The sequence below is a fragment of the Nannobrachium achirus genome (genome assembly GCF_963921795.1).
Source record: "Nannobrachium achirus genome assembly, chromosome: 15".
Taxonomy (NCBI): Eukaryota; Metazoa; Chordata; class Actinopteri; order Myctophiformes; family Myctophidae; genus Nannobrachium; species Nannobrachium achirus.
This window is the reverse complement of record NC_137822.1, coordinates 35,938,150-35,960,942: the sequence shown is the minus strand read 5'-3', so window position 1 is coordinate 35,960,942 and position 22,793 is coordinate 35,938,150. Positions and strand designations below refer to the sequence as shown.

Here is a 22,793-nt window from a genome sequence, read left to right as displayed (position 1 = left end):
TCCAGAATAGATGCCACTTGAAAAACCTTCCGTAATAGCTTACTCCTGCTGCCAATATATCCCCCCCCCCCCTCTCTCTCTCTGTCTCTCTCTTCTCCCACTGACTGCCTATGATAACATCCGCTACGTAAACTCCGTAAGTCAAACGGCGTTGGGTTTTATTTTTTGCGCATCTTTCTCGGAGTTCCTCCGGACCAGAGGCGTCAATTGGGTATGGCAAGCTAAGGCAGCTGCCATACCTTGGCTACAGGGGGAAATAATAAAATGTACTTTTCATTGTGGCTGTTTTGCTAAGGTATGGCAACATGACTGGTTGTCTTGCACAAGACACCAGTCACGTTGCCATACCTTAGCTTTTTGCAGCCTGAACTGACGCCACTGTCCTCCGGCGTACGTCCTGTTCTCTCCTCCTCCCCTCATTCTCACGTTGTCCATCCCCCCTCTCTCTCTCCTCTCCTCCTCCATCTGTCTGTTTATTTTCCAGCCGGCGTCTCTCTGTCAGCTCTCTTGTCCTCTTCTCTTTCTCTCTCTGTCACGGTCTTTTTATTATTGCATTTTTTAACGCGGTCGCCGGGTGTATGAAACTATGAACTGTCGCTAGCGTGACTCGGTCCAGCTGTCTCCTCTCTCTCTCTTGTCCCCGTCGCGTCAGTTTATTTTGGATGCGGTTCCTGTCCTCCGTGCTGTCCTCCTGCTCCTCCGTCGCCTCCTCCTGCTCCGCGCTCCTCCTCGCATTCTCACGCGGCCGGGGATGTCCGCGGCTCGGCCCGGGCACCGTGACGGCGGCGGCCGGCCCGGGCAGCAGCAGGATGGTGCGTCTCGCCAGCGCCCTGGGGCTCGTCATGTTCAGTGTGGCCCTGCTCATCCTGTCGCTCATCAGCTACGTGTCCATCAAGAAGGACTTCCTCTTCAGCTCGTCGCCTAGGTACGGCGGCGGGGGTCCCGGCGGGGGTCCCAGGATGTACATGTTCCACGCTGGGTTCCGGTAGGTACTAGCAGGACGAGTTGTGTGATTGATGCAAATCTGTGCCTTCATTTGGTGGTAGGTCTTTGACCAAACATCAATATATGCCTTCTTGGGAGTGAGACTGTTGGTCTTTACATGGACTGGTTCTTAAATTGGGGTCATTGATTGAGGGGTTTTCAGCCAGGGGGTCCCCAGATAAATGATGGATAGTGTGTGATTGATGCAATCTATGTTAGGTCTTTATTTACATGGACTGGTGGTTGGTTACAGCGGTGGTTCTCAATCTCAAAGTGGGGTTCGGGGACCCCCAGGGGGCCCATGATTCAGGGGGTTCTAGTCAGGGGGTCCCAAGATAAATGATGGATTGTTAGGAACCAAAATGCATGGACCCTTATATGTGGCTGTAACTCTGAGAGTGTAATCACTTGCACCAGCAGAGTGCACAAGTAACTGTGTTCGGTTTCGTCTGTTTCCGGCCGTCTTGTTTCCAGTTGTCAGTAGCCAATGAGGGAGCAGCGTTATCGGTGATGTCACCACCAACAAGTGGGACCTTATATAAATAATAACAAATCGCAAGTTGGCACCTCGACATAGTGCCAACTTGCCCACCCACATACATTCAGACAGCACTCATCACCGATCACAGTACTTGCGCATCTCTGCTTGGCACACAAGTAGGCCACATAATGGCCACTAATGCACGAGGCGCAAGTTGGCACCTCGACAGAGTGCAGTCTAGCAGAGCGTGCAAGTACTGTGGTCGGTGCAACAGTACAAAGGCAGGGCCTCCTTTAGCCAATGACGGAGCAGCGTTCTTGGTGACGCCACCACCAACAAGTGCGACCTGATACCTCGACATAGTGCATGCACACTTGCCCAATGCCCACCCACATTTTTACAGACAACACGAACAGCACCGATTGCAGTACTTAGGTGCTCTGCTGGCGCACAAGTAGGCCATTATATGGCCATGAGTGCACAAGATGCAAGGTGGCACCTCGACAGAATGCAGTCTAGTTGGTTCCATGTGTCCACTCTCAGAGTTATTTTGGTCCGTCGTTTTTATTACGATTTCTTCAGTGAAAAAAGGTAGTCGATGACCATTTTTCGTCATACGTCTTTAGTCGATGAAATTGAAATGTTCCTGTAATATTCCATAAATGATGGTATGATGATGGTAATGATGCTAGCTAGCAGAATGCTCTCTGTATCAAGCCAACACAGTGGCTTGAGACAGAGAGCATTCTGCTAGCTAGCATTTTACTGTGATGACATTTCACTGACATAATCCAAAGAAGGCCTTTAGTTTGTTTTTTGTTTGTCGCCTGTCCACAAAATAAAAAAAAAGTATTAAATTTTTTAGCTACCAGCTCCATTCTGCCATGCCATGCTAAGGTAAAAGCATGATAAAAGCACTCGACTTCCCAGTAACGTGCGTTGTGGTTTGGTGCCCTGGGCACGAGTCGGCAGCTGGCATTTCTTGGGGAAGAGAGCCCTGGGTGATCCACAAAAGGTTGGCAGAGTCAGGTTATTTGTACAAATAACACTGGTTACGCTGTGATCAAACCAAGTGCTTCAAACCCAAGTGTTCCACCATGCATCTTGGAAACGCTCTGGGCATTCATCATTCTGATGCACTATGCCATGAAAGAAACACTTTCTCTGGACTCCATGGGAGTCTGGACACAGAAAGGCTACTAATAGTAGCCAAGAGGGACCTGCTAGCCTACAAGTAGCTACAGTAGCAGTGACTCATTTAACGCAACAGTAATTCCCCATCACACTCAATGAGGTGACAGTTGACCTGTCTTGTCTGTGCTCTGTTCAGCCTACAGTCTAGGTGTCTATCAGCCTTCAGGGTACAGCTGGGGCAGTCAGAGCATACTGTACCTTACAGGAGATCTGTCTGATTGTAGCCTGCATACTCTGATTTGGGGCCTGTCTATTCATAACCTAAAGCAGGGGTCCTCAAAGTTTTTCAGTCAAGGACACCCTAGCCACAGTACGAGGGAGATGAAGGAGGGACCCCCCCATTGTATAGCAGGGGTCTTCAACGTTTTCAGGCCAAGGACCTCTTAGTTGAGAGAGAGATGAAGCAGGGAGGGACCCCCACAACCTTTCCATAGATTCCATATAGTTTCATTGTTTGACAGCACAATCATCAGTGTATTTTGGATTCATGTCAATTTGTGTTCTGAGATATTTAACCACTTGAACGGTCAATACTTAAACTTGACCTTTCACCCTGTACTTCTGCTCTTTTCTCCCTTTACACCAAACCTCTGCGAGGCGTTGTGAGCTTGTAGTTCTGTTCTTTTCGGCTAAAGTTCTCAGAATATGGATGCTATTTTCGGCAAATGGTACCTACAGAATAGTGATGCTAGGGTTCAAGTGGTTAATACATTTGTATTACGTTTTATGAGCGGTGCTAAGCGCTCCAATACGTGACTTTGCGTCTATGAACATGTGTTTTTCCAAGTGTTTTTCCATGGTATCAAATTCTGATGTCATGTGGGTCTATCATCATAATCATCAGAAACACTGCTCACTTTACACGGATGTGATTTGTTTAAGTTCCCTCCTATCACACAAACAGTGTTGCCGTGGTCTTGGGTCGCGCGCCCCCGACGACCCATATCTTTTCTGGACTGGGGTCTCGCACCCCCCCCAAGTTCACACCTAAACAACTGTTTTAACAAAGAAACGAGCCTATATGCATATCAATAGACCTGTATAGTAGGTGTTGAGCGGCGTTCGCGACCCCCCAAACATAGAATCACCACTGCACCACTGCACACAAAGATTTGGCGGACCCCTTTTGGAAACTCTGAGGACCCCCTAGGGGTCCCGGAACCACTGTTGAAGATCCATGACCTAAAGATTGCTACAGTAGGGAGCTCTCTGTATGTTTATTACAGCAGGCTGTTTCATTTCTATCTAAGGCCAGGGCCGGAGATCATGTTTTCGCCCCGTCTGTTTGCCTGTTTTCTGTCTATCTATCAAAGAGCTAATCTCACAAACTACTCGACCGATCAGTGCCTGTTGTCTTGTAAATGTTTCCAGTAAACAAAGGTAGTCACACCTGAAAACACTTAGACATTCACGCATTCATTACAGCCCGGCTTGATTACTGCAACAGTATCCTCCACGGCACCACCTCAACAAAGTCCTCAAAAAACTACAACACGTTTAGAACTCAGCTCACCAGTAGGGATGGGACGTTAATAGTTATTATTGTTTATCGTAAAGCAACTTTGGGCACTTAGAAAAGCGCTATATCAATCTGAGCTATTATTATTATTATTACATACTTGCATGATTTTCAAATCAGCGTCATGGTGGCACTATACTGTGTGCCAGCGGCTACGTCATTGTAGTCCTTAGCGGCCATTTCTTGGGTCAAAACACAGGTGTTTCAATTGTTTGATTGCATAGAACTAATGCTTTACTCCAATCAGAACACCTGTGTAAGGCTGTGTTTACCCAAGAAATGGCCGCTCTTAGAACTACATTTGGCACACCCTATACAAGCCCACTTTACACTTGGCCTTTTACAGTTGAACCATAGTTGTTCCTTGGATGTAACTTCCCCTATAGGCCATGTCTCTTTTCTGCCTCACCAGAGTGTCTGCCTTTTTGAAATGTAATTTGAAACACACTTTTTGTTACTCGTACAGACTTTGTCCGAAACAAATTGTTTGCTATCCACCTGTTTCCGTGGGAATTTACTGTAGAATTATGTGTGGGACACATCCGGGTATTCACCCGCAACGGTATGGTGAAGCGTGTAGAGAACAGCTGAGAACAGCTGACATACAAGCTCATGTCGCGTCGCAGATGCAACCGTTGTGAGCTTGTAGATCATACTTGGCTTGGCTCGGCTGCGCCGCCGGAACTGCCGCCCACCTTCTGTGCAATGAACGATGGGACGCTGGAAACTTGTGGATAAAGCTGTCCAAACATTTTGGAGTAAAAAGTGCTTTTTTTAAATATTTAATGCCTGAAGCAGGTCTATTGACCAAAACGTTGCCTAAATAAAGTTGTACTTATCGTGCAAGTGTAGACAGTGTGCAGGCCATTTTATTGTAGTCTACGCACTCGTCTCTAAGCTGATCGGGTGTGCATAAAATGTTATTGTAAAAAAAATTACCTAAGTGCAGTGCCTCGGTAAATGTCGCTGGTTTCCCTCCCACCAATGGAATGTAGATAACGGTGGCTGTTCATTGGCTGTCTGGGCGCACCTCTCTGTTGATCAGTGCCAATAAAGACAGCTGTATTATTGAGCAGAGGATGTTGGGTTTCCCCCAGGAGGCCGCCCACTCCATCTCTGTCTGTCCTCATCCTCCAGTCGTATTGCTTCATCTCCCTCTTGTTCCTCTAGCTCAGCGCTTCCCTACCCGTTTTGTGTTCCAAGGAGGACTCTTTGGTATATACAAATTGGTATATATGTGGCCGCTGAAACCCTTCTGAAAATGTTTTGTGCCAGGAGAGAAGATTTGTGTTTTTCAAGCTTGAATTTCAAGCTGATGTTAAATGCATCTAGAACTGGGTGTAGGATTGATGACTCACTAATTAATCACCTGACCTGATGTATGCAGATGATTTGGTCATATTTATCCGTATAGTGCGGGTGTCCAACAGCTTCTGAGTGTATGCTCACAGTATGGCCTTGATTTTGATTTAAATACAATGCCAAAAATAGTAAAATCATGATTATCTGATAGGGAAGACATACAATCAACCTTCCCTGACTTCAATCTAGCTGGCTCTGCCCTAAATGTGTGCAGTGAGATTACTTATTTGGGTCATATTATTTCCAATGACCTTTCAGATGACAAGGACATCTATAGACAGCGGCAGAAGCTGTATGCCCAAGCCAACATGCTGTGTCGCAAATTTAGCATGTGCTCAGTACCTGTGAAGATATCTCTTTTCAGATCATTTTGTACACCACTGTATACTGCCCACCTTTGGTGTCACTACAGACAAGGTAGAATCAGACGTCTCACAGTGGCCTATAATGACTGTGAGGCTGCTGTTAAGAGCTCCGAGAAGCTCCAGCGCGAGCCAGATGTTTGTCAGTGTAGGGGTTCCCACCTGCTCTGCTGTGCTACGCAACCGTATGTACAGGTTTATGTTAAGGGCATTTGAGTCAGTTAATGACACCATTGCTGTTATAACGGACCCTACACACAGTTCTGTCAGGTTCTCATCTAGACTGTGGAACCATTGGCACACATGTCTGTGTGTCAGAAACTGAATATTTGGGCTTGGAGCATTGTGCTTTTATTTCTGAATTATTTTAACTGATATGGATCTTCCTGGTTCTGAAATAAAGATTGAATTGAATGTAATTGAATTTAGTAGTTCACACAAAAAATGACTTATTTTCTATCTATTACGCACACCATGAAGCCTTGAATTTATGGAAATATGTTTTGGTCGCATTCCTGAGTCAATCATTTGATGAGCGGTGGAGTCAAACAGTCCTACCGACTGATGACCCGGTCATCAAATTATCGTCTTAGGAATGACACAAAGAATCCCATGAATCCAAGGCTTCATGTGACGTGTAATTGATAGAAACGAAGTAATGTTTTGGGTGAACTACTTCTTAATATGCATTGGGTCATGGACCCCCATTTCCTAAATATTTAATATTTAACTTGTACTGTACACCAGGGGTCTTCAACATTTTCAGGCCAAGGACCCCTTAGTTGAGAGAGAGAGATGAAGCAGGGACCCCCACAACCTTTTCAAAGATTCCATAGTTTCATTGTTTGACAGCACAATCATCAGTGTATTTTGGATTCATGTCAATTTGTGTTTTCAGATATTTAACCACTTGAACCGTCAATACTTGATAATCTTGACCTTTCACTCTGTACTTAGTCTGCTCTTTTTCTACACCAAACCTGTTTGCCCAGAATATTCTAGATAATTAATAATAATACATAATTCTCAGAATATGGACGTTAGGGTTGAAGTGGTTAATATAAAATATGTGACACTATCACACAAAGATTTGGAGGACCCCCTGTAGTAACTCTAGGGACCCCCTAGGCGTCCCGGACCCCCTGTTGAAGACCCCTGCTGTACACACTCAAATGTGTTCCATTTGTACACTGTCAGAGTGTACAAATGGTTCTCACATTGAGAAGCAGCGCTCTCTCTCTCTCTGTTCATAAATCCTTATTCAGCCACACACTGTTTGTTTATGTGCGCGGGTCGTTAGCGGGTCATTAGCGCAATGAAAGCTAACCTTTCACCGCAGGCCTCGCATAAATAAGAAGCAGCCCTTGTGTTTTAGTCTGACACAGACGTGCAGGTTTGAGATTCCATTGTGGTGCTTGTACGTACGGGTTGTTTCATGGCCCATATGTTCCCCATCACAGCACAGATGAAAACTGGGACATCATAAGAAAAAGAAAAAACAAAAGAAACTGAAATCATGCAGGAATAACCCCTTAACTCCTTCACTGCCATCGATGAGTAGGCGAGCAGCTTGTCAAAATTATGTTTTCGGTGGTTTACGATAGTGGCCGCACAATGTAGCCTTACAGCACTCGCGGGTTCGATCCCGACGGCCTTTGCTGCGTGTCACTCCCCATTTCCTGTTTACCTACTTTACTATCAATAAAGGCATAAAAACAGCCCCAAATAAATCCCCCCAAAAAAGAGAAGAAATCGAAAATGACACATTCCCAGTTAACGCTTTCAATGCCACCTTTTCACCACTAGAGGGTGCCCAGTGGCCAAAAACACCCATCCACAAGCGCTGTAACAGCACAAGCCCTGCGCAGCCATTGCAAGCCTGAACACTTTATGAAGTTAGCTTGAAGTTAGCAATTGGCTACCAAGCATTTTAGAAGCCCTATTTTCGGCGACTTAGCCATGATTAAACCTTGCACACCTCATGGATATGCATGGAACAGAGAAAATGAGCTCTAAAGATCCTGGATTGCATTGGAGTGGATGGTAAATATCGGCGGCGCGACGCTCTCGCGGGCCGTGTAAACAGATGACGGCCGGCGGCCCGGCTCGGAAAAAAAAAAATATATATGTTTAAAAGCCGAACTAGTTCGGGATAGGCACCCAGGACGGTCCAAATCATCCCGAACTAGTTCGGGATAGGCACTAAAGCAGTTAAAATGGGTTGAAACATATATATTTGTATGCTATTTATTAATTTCTTATTTTCCAATGTTTAGCTTGTGCATTTGAAGGGACATTATTGGTCTGTTGTTTTTCATTAGTAACCAAGTTTGTTGTCTTATGCACTCTCTCACGGTACACTGTCCATTGTGTGCCCTGGCTCTCAGCCTTTTAAAACAATGCTAGATCCAAAATAGACATGCATACTGTACAAGAAGCAAGTCGTAACGTATATGTGTGTGTGTGCGTGCGCGTGTGCGTGTCCAGTGCAGGACGGTGTACAGTATAACATCTCTGTCGGGTGGAAACCTCATATGTCCAAAACCGTTATTTTTCAGGATCCAAATTCAAAAGTAGCAGATCGACAGACACGCTTGTCGCGAGCTTGCGGGTCTGCTACTTCTGATGCTTTCGCGTGACGCCGTAGTGTGATCAAGCATTTACGAAAAAACACGCAAAAGAAATTGGAGATAAGAGGTTTGTGTCCGACCGCAGCGATATGATATAACGTCTCCTACAAGGGGATGAGGTGAGACAATAAAAACATGCTGCTCTCATTAGAATAGAGGCTGACGTCATCGGGGCGCTCCCTGCTGAATCAGAGGTGAGCAGCAGGGCCGTGCAGATGGCTTTCCAGGGGAGGCTGGAGGCTGTTCAGGGCATGCACCACACAGACAGGCAGCTATCTGTTCAGAGCATGCACCACACAGGCAGGCAGCTATCTGTTCAGAGCATGCACCACACAGGCATCTTTCAGAGCTTGGTTCTCACCTTTTCAGGCCCCAAAAGAATAATATTTTAACTGGGGACCCCCCCCACCCTGAGGAGCACTAAAGCTGCATCCAAACCTGAAGCTATTTCTTCTATTCTAGTCGCTTCTATCGCTTCACTTTGGTCGCGCAGGTCTGCGTTGGTAAAAAATCAAGGCGAAACGCCCGGAAAAAAAGGAAGTCCCAACACCAAACACCAAAAACATTTCCATGTCTCCGGACAACATCAACGCTGATTGGCTGTCAGGACACGATGGTTGGAATGGGGGTGAAGCGAAGGTCGATTCAGTTGGATTTTTCCAAGTGGGGCGAAGATACGAGGCGACCGTTCGCGCTGCCCCGTTCGGATCGTTCGCGCTGAGCTCGTTCTCACCGCGCTCGGTCGTGCCACGCTCTGTTGCACCGTGCTCGGTCATCTCGTTTTTGAATTCACTTTGTATGTAATCGCGCCGTTCAAACAATCCAGGTTTGAACCCAGCTTAAGAGTTACATTTTGTATAACGCGGTTCCATTGTGAAAATAGCCGATCTACATGCTCACAACGCCTCGCGATGCGAGGCGTTGTGAGCATGTAGATCAGCTATTTTCTAAATTTCTGCCTTAAATATTTGACAATTTGGACAATGTTTAATTTGTCGTTTTAGAGGTATTAAAAGGTCCTTAAATCGTCACTTTACAAATGTGCTGATAGCCTCACTTAAACCTTATGTTGGTTTGTTTACTGTTGAGTGAGAAAAAACAATGTTGCACATTAAGTTAATCATCTGGGGACCCCCCTGGGGGTCCCGACCCACAGGTTGAGAACCACTGGTGTGCACCACGTGCACCACGCAGGCAGGCAGCTATCGAGAATCTTCACAGACGTTTGCGATCAATCATGCTTTTTTCCGGAGGTGAAGTCCCCCTCCTGTTTCTAATCGGCCACGACTATTCCAGTGCTGAACGAAAGCAAGTGAACTGGTTTAACTGTCTGTCGTCCCCTAGATATGATGGACTACATTTAATAAATTCACTTTGTTTTGCTAATTCTCTTTTACTTTATTTCACAGAATTAAATGTTTTATGGTCAATGATTCACCAGGATCCTGGATGGCTTGATTATATAATTAAAAATAATACAATAATTGATATAAATATTTTTTGGAAATCTCTGGTCTGGAAGGATGGAACCAGGAAATGATTTGGGGGACTAACTGGGGTTTGTCATGATTCTCAATCCATTGCAAGCATTTGTACACAGAAAAAACATTCCTTGGGCTAAAAATAGGGCTGTTTTTAGCCCAAGGAAAGTTTTTCACGCAAAACAAATGCTTGCAATGGATTCAGAATCATGACAAACCCCTAGTTAGACCCCGCACATCTATACTATAATTTTGCAAATGTCTGTCTGTCTGTCTGTCTGTCTGTCTGTCTGTCTGTCTGTCTGTCTGTCTGTCTGTCTGTCTGTCTGTCTGTCTGTCTGTCTGTCTGTCTGTCTGTCGGTCGTTTCTCCTCAGTGGCTGGAGCAATTGATCTGAAATCGCATCACAATTAGCATATGAACACACCTAACATAACTGTGAAGCCCGTTTGTCACTTTCACAAATCGTATGCTGTATATTAGCATTTTTATGGTGTATCTACTATCTATTCTGCATCTAGCTTGAGGCTCATCTATTCTGCATCTAGCATGAGGCAACATGTTTAACCAGCTCTCTCTCTGTGTGTGTGTGTGTGTGTGTGTGTGTGTGTGTGTGTGTGTGTGTGTGTGTGTGTGTGTGTGTGTGTGTGTGTGTGTGTGTGTGTGTGTGTGTGTGTGTGTGTGTGTGTGTGTGTGTGTGTGTGTGTGTGTGTGCAGGCAGGCGGGTGTGTGCGTGGGCGGGTGGGCGGGTAGCCATTAAACGAAACGGGTATTTCTTACATTGATGCTCCTACATATTATCATGCAAGCACCAGTTAAAGTTACTTTCCATCCCTCATATACTGTATGCACAGTGCACATCCCATAACCCACACACTGCACATCATTTTGGAGCTCATATCTTTGAACGGGTAATGGCTAGTCCTACTTAAAGGAGCATGAAACACAAAATCACTTTTTCTATAAATATATATTATATCAATGAGTCACTTGTGATAGGGAGCAGTGATATGGTTCAATTTGCCCATAGGCTTGGGGATTCAGAGCTTTCTGCTGTCTCTGTAGCTATTTCTGTGTACTTCCAGTTTCTAGGTCCAAAAGAAATCTTTCGCGCCACTCATTAAATATTAGCTATCAATGTTCTGTGGTGTAACGTGACGTAGGCATATCTAATTAATATTAACGTTTGTTTTACAGAGTCGTATCAAGGGGGGGCGTGGTTTCACTGTATGCTTGTTTGCCAGAGAGAAGAGCAGCTCTCTCAACGGACAGTTACACTGTGTGGTGCCTGTGTTATTTTCTGTGTAGTGTGTGTGTGTGTGTGTGTGTGTGTGTGTGTGTGTGTGTGTGTGTTTGCGTGCGTGTCGTGACAGTGCACGCACACACACAACGTCCTCACACGGAAAACAGCAGATCTACAAGCTCACAACGCGTCGCGAAAGCGACGCGCTGTGAGCTTGTATATCGGCTATGTATGTAGCCTAGCTAATAGCCGTAGAGCCGAAACCAACGTGTTTACATGGTTGAGAAGCTATTGCTGCTACGGCTGTTAGCTAGGCTACATAGCTACATAGCTAATATACAAGCTCACAACGAGCTTGTAGATCTGCTAGTTTTCGTGTGTGGACGATGTGTGTGTGCGCGCACTGTCACGACACACACACACACACGCACGCACGCACGCACACGCACACACACACACACACACACACACACACACACACACACACACACACACACACACACACACACACACACACACACACACACACAGTCACTCACACACACACACTACACAGCAAATAGCTATAGTGATAGCCTAGTAGCGTCCATTCTTCACTGGTTCCGTGGTCCATAGCTGGATAAAAGCTCAGACAGCTTGTTTGTAAAATACCTGCACATTTAAATTAGTTATGTAACCTGGAGTTGCCGAATCTTTATACTTTTTACACCTCCAATGGCTGGTTTTAAAAAATGTTTCCGAAATGGAACAGCAACTGCCCACTGCTGACAGCTTCGCTCTGTCTCTCTCTGATTCTGAGAAGACGCATTACTCCGCCCCTCGCCCCCACAACGGCAGATAACCACGCCTACATTTTAGAAATCTTTTCATATCTCAAGTCTGATAAAACAAATAAAGAGGCGGGGTTTCTGACCCCTTTAAAGCAGATTTATTTCTGTGTATTTTTGTATTTTCTTCCTGTAGTATAGTGTCAATGGGAGCCCAACTTGATTTGGCCGCTGCGGCGACCCCGAAGGTCGCCAACTCGGGTGCCCTAGCGAAATCATTAGAGCATGCCCATGGGCTACATCTGTGCAAAATTTGGCACTTTTAGACTGATTTGCACGAAATGGCCATTTTATCCCCCTAAGGCCCCAGACCAGGCACGTGCACACATAGACATCAAAGGGGGTTTGAGCCCCTGCCCTTTTATCTGTCTGTAAAAAGTGCCCTCTCCAGACCATGAATGCAGTTTTTACTATGGTGAATGAAATGCAAATGCCCTCCTTCCATGCCACACCTGAAGGCAACATTCATGTCCAAACTCTCCTGAACTTGAATGCAGCATCTTATGTTGAAAGAACTGCACTCTCTGTGGAGAAATCAAGCATAAAAAATAGCCGACCTCCAAGCTCACAACGCAGCGTGACGCGTTGTGAGCTTGGAGGTCTGCTACTTTCGATATTTTCACCAAAGGGCCCTTGTAGAAATGTCAGCCCCTGCCTCTCTAACATTCTCTGCGCGTCATTAATTAGGCTGTTCGGTGCTGCCAGGATTTTGTGACTCCCTGAACCGAACCGAAATAAATGTGTGGAGTATCATGCATGGGCCCTTATATTAGTCATACTGTGGTAGCAGCATGGGCCCTTATATTAGTCATACTGTGGTAGCAGCAGCAGTGGTTGGTTATAAACATAGTGACAGACAGTAGCGGTGTTGTTGTCACTAATACCAGCCCGTTGAAGCCTGGGGACAAGAGGGCATCTGTCACTTAATCCAACAGTCATCAACTAGCAGCACAGAGCACATTCTCATTCCTTACTGGGTCTCTCTATCTCTCTCTCTCTCTCTCTCTCCCTTTCCCTCTTTCTCTGCCTGTTTTTTTCTTTTTTGTGTTTGTATCCGACTGCTGTTCGCTCTGTGTCTATATTTGTCTGTCTCCTTTTCGGTCTCTATTTGTGCTTCTTTCTCATCTCTCTCTCTCTTTTGCTCATTTGTCTCTCATTCTCTCTCTCTCTCTCTCTCTCTCTCTCTCTCTCTCTCTCTCTCTCTCTCTCTCTCTCACTCTCTCTCTCTCTCTCTCTCTCTCTCTGTGTTTGACTGTCACTCTAGATTTTAACCACTTTAACCATTATTCTATGCTTCAATATTAGAGCCTAACTCTCGAATGTAAACACAGCAATGTTAATCACAATGATTTCCTTTACGATTGTATCTCTTGCATCGTGATCGTGTCATTGCGTACGTTAAGTTGCAAGTTACTATGAAAAGCTCCACTGGCTGTCTGTCTGCCCGTCTGTCTGTCACGTCACACGTTTGCCCCTACTCTTATCTTTGGCACCGTTGGCCCTATCGATGCCAAACTTTGGGGCTACGGGGAGCGGGGCAGAAAAAGGTGGCAAGGTCCTCAGACAAGCCTTCCATCGTCGCTTCCAGTCATCCTGGTTCTCCATACACCCGGTCAGCTTGTTGGTGCTTGCGCTACCTGCGTCTTCCTTGAGTACATCCACGTATAGGGTCTAATCATTCTAATAACGAGAGTCTAATGATGTATACCAGGGTCCCCAATTAGTTTTCCCCAAGGGCCAAATTATGTCTAGGGTACCAAGCCGAGGGCCACAACATTGCTTGGGGCGACGGTGGCGTTCCCGCTACTCCAGTGACAGTTCAGATATCGTCGTTGTCGGGTGAAAATCTTGTATGTCCAAAACCGTTCGTTTTGCATTTATCATTTTAAAAATGATTTAAACTAGTGAAAACAGCCGATCTACAAGCACACAACGCCTCGCGGTGCGAGGCGTTGTGTGCTTGTAGATCTGCTGTTTTCACTACTTTTGTGCGACGGCCTTTTATGATGAAGCAGGGCTTTGCTTTGTGAAAGAACGTACAAATTTGGAGATACGAGGTTTCCACCCAACAACAACGATATACTAGTGTTGTTGCTGCTCTTATACTACCATTATTACTGGGGTTGGTGGGGGCCAGACAGTAACCCCCCGCGGGCCGCAAATGGCCCGCGGGCCGCCTATTGGGGAACCCTGATGTATACTGTATTCAAGGAAGCTAGGGAGTAGTGGGTCGGTATTCAGATGATAGACAAGCCAGTTTGACCAATGTAATGTCTCTGTGGGCTGCTGCTACTCTGCTACTCAAAGATTGTCCCTGGTTCCTGGTGTCTTTGGCAGTGTTATGCAAGTCTCATTCTCCTTTGTGTGTGTGTGTGTGTGTGTGTGTGTGTGTGTGTGTGTGTGTGTGTGTGTGTGTGTGTGTGTGTGTGTGTGTGTGTGTGTGTGTGTGTGTGTGTGTGTGTGACTCTGCTTGTGTCCATAGTGTGTGAAAAGCAGCTCTTAGTACCTAGAGCAGCTGTGTGTGTGTGTGTGTGTGTGTGACTCTGCTTGTGTCCATAGTGTGTGAAAGCAGCTCTTAGTACCAAGAGCAGCATCGTGTGTGTGTGTTAATGGCTCTGAGCACCAGGGAGATGTCCTTGGTGCTGATTTACAACGGCAGCGCCACGTCGTCCATTCATTCTGCCGCTGCCTGGAATCATTTCCAGCTGTCCTCGACTCCTGGCTGTTTGTGGCGGCATGCAGCCCCAAGGTTACACTGTTGAAGCCCTGGGTGTCAGTGTAACCGAGCGTGTGCGGATGTAACCAAACGGACCACAAGCAGTTGACACTCGGCGCTCACAGTTACAAATGGACATCGTCGCTGTATGTCCAAAACCTTTCGTATCATTTTGATTTAAAATAGTGAAAATAGCCAATCTACAAGCACACAATGCCTCACAGTGGGAGGCGCTGTGTGCTTGTAGATCAGCTATTTTCACTAGTTTTGTGCGACAGTCTTGTTTGATGAAGCAGGGCTTTACTTTACGAAAAAAATATACACAACTTTGAAACTTGGAGATGCGAGGTTTCTGCCCGACAGTGAGAGATTTACATGTGTGGGGGAGAGAGTCGCAGCCCCAGCCTGAAGCCTCAAACGTCTAGTATCTCCCTCGTTCCATAGGGATATCCCTTTGGAGATATTGGACTTTCACACGGGAGGCCCGGGTTCGCATCCCAGGCGTTACACATGTCCCATTTGGTTGCATTTGTGTGCCATTCTCCCTCGTTCCCCATGTTTTTATTAATTCGTTTTTTTTTCTTTCTTGACCACAAATGTTAAGAACGTAATTTAGATTATGTATGTTATATAGACGGGTACCAGGTTCATTGTTTATACCTGGTATTCTGTAGTTTTAGTGTTCAGATTGTTATTTAGATGGCATATTGCTTTGACAGATCCCAGGAGTCATTGTACATAGGACTATAGGATTCCAGGTAAGGGTGTGTGCGTTGTTCAGACGTCCCATCCCTGCCATCCAAATGACGTCATGATGACGTTATGATCCGGTGACTCCGGTGACGTTCAGAACTGGGCCAGATCACAGCCCATATGGGGATGATCTTCACGTCATTACCAGGACATCATATGGACTATAGGATTATTGTATATTGTTATTGTTTGTAATGTTAGTTGAAATAAGAGCATGTAAGGTTATATTCTGGGACATATCTGACTAGTTATGATATTTATCTGGCCTCGATCGGACCCTCTCTGATTAATCCAGGATGTCCGTTTTCGTGGGCAGGATTTATGTTGGTTGAAATCAGGTGATATTCTAGGCCAGATCCGACTAGTCATGGTTTGACTTGATCTGGCCCCAATCGAGACGTCACTGATGGTGCTTGCTGGGATTGTTCCGACGTCCCATTAGTCCAAAGGTACCTCAGTAAAACCATGCCTAAACCTAACCATAACCCTAACCACCGTCGGACTAATGGGACGTCGGACTATCAAGATCTTACCACCTGGTAAACAGATTGCAATTTACAGTAGATGACACACTGCTTTAGACAGATGTTTCATGGTTTGCCTGGTGTCCTAGTTCCTTGGGGCACTACACTGTTCATTATATGTACCGTATGCAATTATTTACCTCGCTTATTGTACTGTAAGTCACTCTGGATGCGAGCCTTTGCTACCTAAATAGGAAATGGTAAATGGTATATGCAGCATACATGGGCAACTGGCGGCCACAGGTTAATACCGGAATACTGAACATATTATTGATTTCAGCTGTTACAATTCCAAACATGACCTGCTTTAATTCTGTCAGTCTATATTAGTAGCTTAATGACTAGTATACCGGTAATAGTATTAACATTTATTTTTTTATGTCCAATGTATGCGTTTGAAATTAAATCAAAATGTTATATTTCAGGATTCCAATTCAGAAATAACGAAACATAATTCAGGATTCCAATTCAAAAGAAGCAAAAATAGCCGATCTACAAGCTCTAAACGCATCGCAGCGCGATGCGTTTTGAGCTTGTAGATCTGCTATTTTTGCTTCTATTGTATGCGATAGTAGAAAGACAAAGTAGGATGTAGCAATATGCAATGTGGCCCTCTGGAGTGAAGGTGGAAATATAGTGGCCCTCGCCATCATCAAAGTTGCCCACCCCTGGTATACAGTATGCACTCTTAGAGTTACACATGGATAAATGGACACAGAGGATTTTACTGTGTGCTCTTTGAGCACATTACATATTGTGCTGTATATGATGAGTATGTGAGTGAGAGAAGACTGTAGGGTGTATAATGGGTGTATGGGAGGAGGAGGAGGGGTTGACATTTTGAAGAAAACCACTCAGGGACACAGTGTCTATATGTCAGCTGGCTCTGGATGGCTCCAGCTTCAAGAAGAATGTAATCCTGTACATTTTACCCATTAACACATGGGCTGCTAAGGTTTATAACATTTATAGCTGTTGCTGCTGCCACCATTGACTTACGCTTTGTTTTGACGTGCCTCGCAAGCTTCGTGCGTGTGCACGTGCGTGTCCAGAGAAGATTGAGGAGGATAATCCATTTGTTTACAAACGCTCGCGAAACTAAAATCCAAAAATCGCGGTAAAATCGCGGTAAAGTGTCGCCGTGAAAACAATCAGCTCTCTGCTTCCATGGGGCTGTTTTCATCTCATTCTTAGATAAAGCCGTTCTTATGTTTCAAAGTAGAATCTAAAGCAATGTTAAGTCCTTCCGTGATGTCTTCCCCAGAGGGGCTGCCTGCACTGACTGGGTGACGTAATGGACTCAGGTCATTCAAAGGGCAGCTGCAGGCTCAAAAAGTTAACTGTTTGTTGCCTCGTCTGTGAACGAGATAACTTCCTGTGGCAGGGGGACACCTAGTGGCCTTAACTCGTCCCTGAACGAGTTTGGCTCCCCAAGTGTTAAGACCTGAGGCTGATTCTACAACATATTTTCTGAAAAGAAAAAAAGGATATTTTTTACCCGTCAACCACCCTCTCCCACTAATTTTTTTGTTACAGCGAACCCCAAACGTAGAGATTTGAGTTAAAAAGTGTGCAAAAAGATTTGCAACAATGTTCACGATGTTCACGAAGTGCTACAAAGTAACCAGGATCCCAGATTGCTATCTAAAGAATGTTCTTGTTTGGTCTAATCTGTCTATTTAGGTACCATAACATGACAATATGTGAACAAGTAAGCATTGTGCATCTATTTACAGTAGGGATATATACTACAGTACAACTTGATTTCCTATATCTCTCTCTATTAAACATAGCTGTTTTGGGCAGGAATCAGAGTGGTGTATCCTCTGGATTTACTGCAAGTCTATAAAACATGTTTACTTTGCCAGAATATTTAGTTCTGTATGTGGGGTGTATCATCGGTCTACAGCATTAACTGTTATTTAGTACAGTAGTAGCTTCATAACAGAAGTCTATACTATGTAAGTACCTTTATAACATGCTATCAGAATCTCTAATCTTATAGTACGAGGAATCTACAGTATGGGAAGTGTTTTAAATGCAAAATGTTCACAGTCTAACGATAAACACAAGTGTTTTTTCTTTTGAGTTTTTGTGTTGTGTCATATTCCCCATGCCGACGTGCAGCGAGAGGCCTCCTCGCAAACCAGTCGACCTGAGGTGAATAAAGTGTTGGTGATGATCTGCCTTTTCCTCTGGAGGGAGGACAACCCAAGGGAATGTGCTGCTTTCCCTCCCTGTGGCAGCAGCATCATAACAACAATATGATCTATTTATCAATGCGCTTCTTCTTACCATGGGCAAAAAGTCTAGAGCTTTATTTTCCCGCTGCTGTTTGATGACAATGTGATTCATGGCAGCGATACAGTTCCTGAGCAGTTAACACCTTTTTCTTTCTGAAAATGAGACGGCACCAGCTAGCTTATGCTTCCGCTATTAGGTCTGCAACTATCGATTTTCTTAATTCAATTTAGTGTTTTTTTAATATAATCAAATAATCTATCAGCTTGTTTTGTTTAAAGATTTTTACATTGTGCGAACATAGCTGACCTACAAGGTCGGCTATTTTCGCAACTTTTTGCTACTGTTTTAAAACTAAATAAAAATAAATCGACATTTCTTTTTGTTGAAAATCCATTTAGTTTTTTTAAACTATTAAATCGTTTAGTTGGACTAACTGTTGCACCCCTATCAGCTATACTGGCCAAGCAAGCGACTGACAACACAGCCAGCGTCTATAGCTCACCTTTGTGTCAAATATAGGCGACACAAAGCAACTTAAGAGTCTGTTCAACTTAAGCAGCTGATGTTTCTATAGTGCACTTTGCTGGAGTGGAAGTTTAATTAAGAAACAGCATGAAATATGGCTTAGTTTGGGAAAAAGTCCAGAAATAAGATACCTTGTTAACGTTGCTTGATGTTAACTTTGCTTGCTTACATGAGCGAAACAAGCAAATTGCTAATAATCAATGATTTTGAGACTATGCACTTTGTTTTGTAAGTTTTGAAGTGACAAGACAAAAATTGTAGGCTATAATTAATGGGCTTCCTTGCACAAAGCCAAAATGTTGCTACAAAAGTTAAAACATACAAATCAAAGTGTTTTAACTCTAAAGACAGTTTTATTAGCAATTTGGTTAAGCTACCTCTAAATAACAAATGTATATAAGCCACTAACATCAGCTATTTTGCTGGCTAAATATGCCAATGTATGCCAAGTATAGACTAATCTGGGTATAGGCAGTGGTTCTCAAAGTGGATTTCAGGGACTCTCTAGGTCTAAATTGACCCTTGGCAAGTCTGTAACTTTGACAGCGTACAAATGGAACCAAATGAACCCTAACAGGTCCATTTGGTTCCATTTGTACACTGTCAAAGTTAAGAGGAGACCTTGAAATGTAAAAGTTTGAGAACCACTGGGCTACTGTATGTTTCTGGAGTATTTCTGTAAACTACTATGCTGTTCCACATGTCTTACCACCCCATCCTTGGCTAAATAACTGCTATTGTTCCAGAACGTTCCGGAGGCTGCTAGATTAGAATAAGTAACGCAGCTGCTGCTCTGATTGCCTGCAGAACTGGGTTTAAATCATGTTTATAAACCCCTTTTTTTCTAGTGTTCTTAGTTTTTAATCCTCCTAAAAGTATCCTATGTACAAGCTCACAGCGCACCGTAGAGCGCTGCGTTATGAGCTTGTAAATCGCCTGTTTGCGGTGCGCGGCATGGGAATTTTTGACTATTAGTATAAATCGAGCATCCATCCTCTCTGCCCATCCTCTCATCTCGTCTATCATGTAGGGATGGGACGATAATTGTTATATTGTTTATCGTGATAAAAAAACGAATCGCATCGTGGAGATTTCAATTTATCGTGAAATTATCCTCCGTCATGCACTGGGATCAATTTGCCTTTTATTTGCCGAGCTGAATATCCGGTACCACTTAAACCCTCTATAATTCGTAAGACGGACGTGGAAATACCATACTTTTTTACGTACGTCTTTTTTTCCCACTCTCTACCAAATCTCTTTGCCAAAAAATAGCCAATCTACAAGCTCACAAGGCTTGTAGTGATGAGCTTGTAGATCTGCTATATCCACCCCAGGATAATGGATGTTGGGGATATGTTCGATTGTCGCGATAATATCGTAAATCACGATTTCTTTGGTCACAATAATCGTGACATGAAATATCGTCCCATGCCTAATCTGGTCTCCCGTCCTTCTCTCTCTGGGCCGTGCAGCTCTCAGTTGGCCATGAAGTACCTGGACCCCGCCTTCACTCCTCTGACCAACGCTCTGAACGAAGGCCTGCAGGAGAGCGCCGCCAAGTGGAAGTACAACAAGACCGCCTTCCTACGACAGAAGTGGGTGTTTTGCACGCACACACACACACGCATAGGGGACGCACGCACGCAGAGGGGTGTCACGATTATTGCTGACATAGAAACATGGATTCAAAAGACACTTATAGAATCGGGTAAAAATTCAAATTTTCACAATTTTTCAAAAATAGCAGATCTACAAGCTCGCAGCGCGGCACTCGGTGCCGCGCTGTGAGCTTGTATATCTGCTATTTTTCAATAGTTAAAGCATAAAATAATGATACACAATAATGTGTACCCGTTCTGAATGGGTTAAGGCAGACTGCCTTCCTACTACAGAAGTGGGTGTTTTGCACTCACGCGCGCACACACACACACACACACACGCATAGGGGACGCACACACGCACGCAGAGGGGTGTCACGATTATGACATTTTGCATGACGTCTAATTGTCACTCAAATAATTTCTATTAACAATCTAGTTTTTGTCGTTGACAATTACATAATCTGTTTTTAGGCTTTGAAGTTGCACATGGCAAATGTGACACATAACCTAAATATACGAAGAAATGACAATGACATATCTGACAACTTTATACTTTAAAAAGAACATTGATAGTGGCTATATCCACTATTTTTGAAAATGTTTGAAAATATATGACATTTTTCAACATGGAAACGATTATGGCAAAATAATTGCGGTTAGACGATTATGTAATAATTGTGACAGGCCTACACACACACACACACACACACACACACACACACACACACACACACACACACACACACACACACACACACACACTGAGCAAAACAACCACACTGATCAACTTCTCTTGGTTGTTAAAGTGCACTTAACACTGCGTATGCATAGCCTAGTAAACGACCAACTTACGAAATTAAATGGTTTCCGGAAGAGGGCGGTTTCCTTACGAGGCTAGTGTATACAGACTGTAGGAGACAAGGGTTGTGCAGATATAGATGCAAATATTTTAATAATCTATTGCTAATATGTAGGATATACTATTTTATACTGTATGAATGTTTATATAATACTATCTACAGTTCCATCATATGGTAAATGTAAATGAAGCCTTCCATAAGCCCCACCTATCTCAGTACATTGACATCTGAATCATAATGATGATTGTTCCTGACCTGGGAGAAAAGGGTCAGGTTGGTAGGTATAATAATGAATTAAAAGGGTCAGGTTGGTAGGTATAATAATGAATTAAAAGGGTCAGGTTGGTAGGTACAGTATAATAATACACCAAAACAATGGATCAGGGAAAGGAATCCCCTGATCCTTTGTTTTAATTCATTCTTATCACTTCAACCCTACAGCATGTACCTGGGCTTTCTGCACCATTAAGCTCTTTGCACAGCGGCCATATTGTAAAGAAATTACTTCCTTTTACTTGTAACAGAATATTTCTACATTGCAGTATTGATTGATACTTTCACTTAAGTAACGCATTTGAGTACTTTTTTCCACCACTGCTCCAGACACTGCTTTTTTCCACACACTGTACTCTCTCCCCATATGAACATTTCATGTCATGATTATTGTGACCAAAGAAATTGCGATTTATGATATTACGATATTATCGAGCTTGTAGATCGGCTATTTTTTAACAAAGAGATTTGGTAGAGAGTGAAAACAGACTATCAAGTAGGTTATTTCCCAGTCCGTTTCACCAATTGTAGAGTTTAAATGGTATCATACATGCAGCTCTGCAAATAAAAGCTAAACTGATCTCAGTGCATGACGGAGGATCATTTCATGATAAATCTAAACCCCCGCGATACGATTATTGCGAGTTTTATTTTAATAACGATTATCGCCCCCATCCCTACTCCCTCCCCTCCAGGAAGGAGATCTCGCGGTACATCGACGTCCCCCACAACTTCTCGCTGACGCGGGGCGCGGTGCGCCTGGGCCAGCTCATGCACTACGACTACTCCAGCCACAAGTACGTGTTCTCCATCGGCGAGAACTTCCGCTCGCTGCTGCCGGAGGCCTCGCCCATCCTCAACCGCCACTACAACGTCTGCGCCGTGGTGGGCAACAGCGGCATCCTGACGGGCTCGCACTGCGGCGCCGAGATCGAGAAGTTCGACTTTGTGTTCCGCTGCAACTTCGCGCCGACCGAGATCTTCAAGAAGGACGTGGGCCGCCGCACCAACATGACCACCTTCAACCCCAGGTTGTTATTGTCACATTCTACCACTTTTTGTGGTCACATGTTCAGATACTGGATTCTGATTGGCTTAAAACGGTGGTAAATCAGTCAACAACCTTGAGTTGGCTCATGGACCCCGCCCACTGTTGTGTTGCAGTTGATTGTAACTAAACCAGTAAGACTTCCTAATCGGGAGGCCAAAAGT

General features: G+C 44.4%; 1 protein-coding gene across 1 annotated transcript in view; it reads left to right on the top strand.

The window, feature by feature from the left end:
- Positions 1–809: 809 nt before the first annotated feature.
- The window catches only part of LOC308299808 (alpha-N-acetylneuraminate alpha-2,8-sialyltransferase ST8SIA3-like), a gene marked incomplete at both ends in the record, with an annotated part of 32,982 nt that continues 10,998 nt past the window's right edge, over positions 810–22,793 (top strand). Inside the window, 3 exons of the mRNA XM_080743594.1 lie at positions 810–985; positions 20,320–20,442; positions 22,277–22,612. Coding sequence (XP_080599720.1) covers positions 810–985; positions 20,320–20,442; positions 22,277–22,612 — 635 coding nt within the window. The remainder of the gene's footprint in view (positions 986–20,319; positions 20,443–22,276; positions 22,613–22,793) is intronic.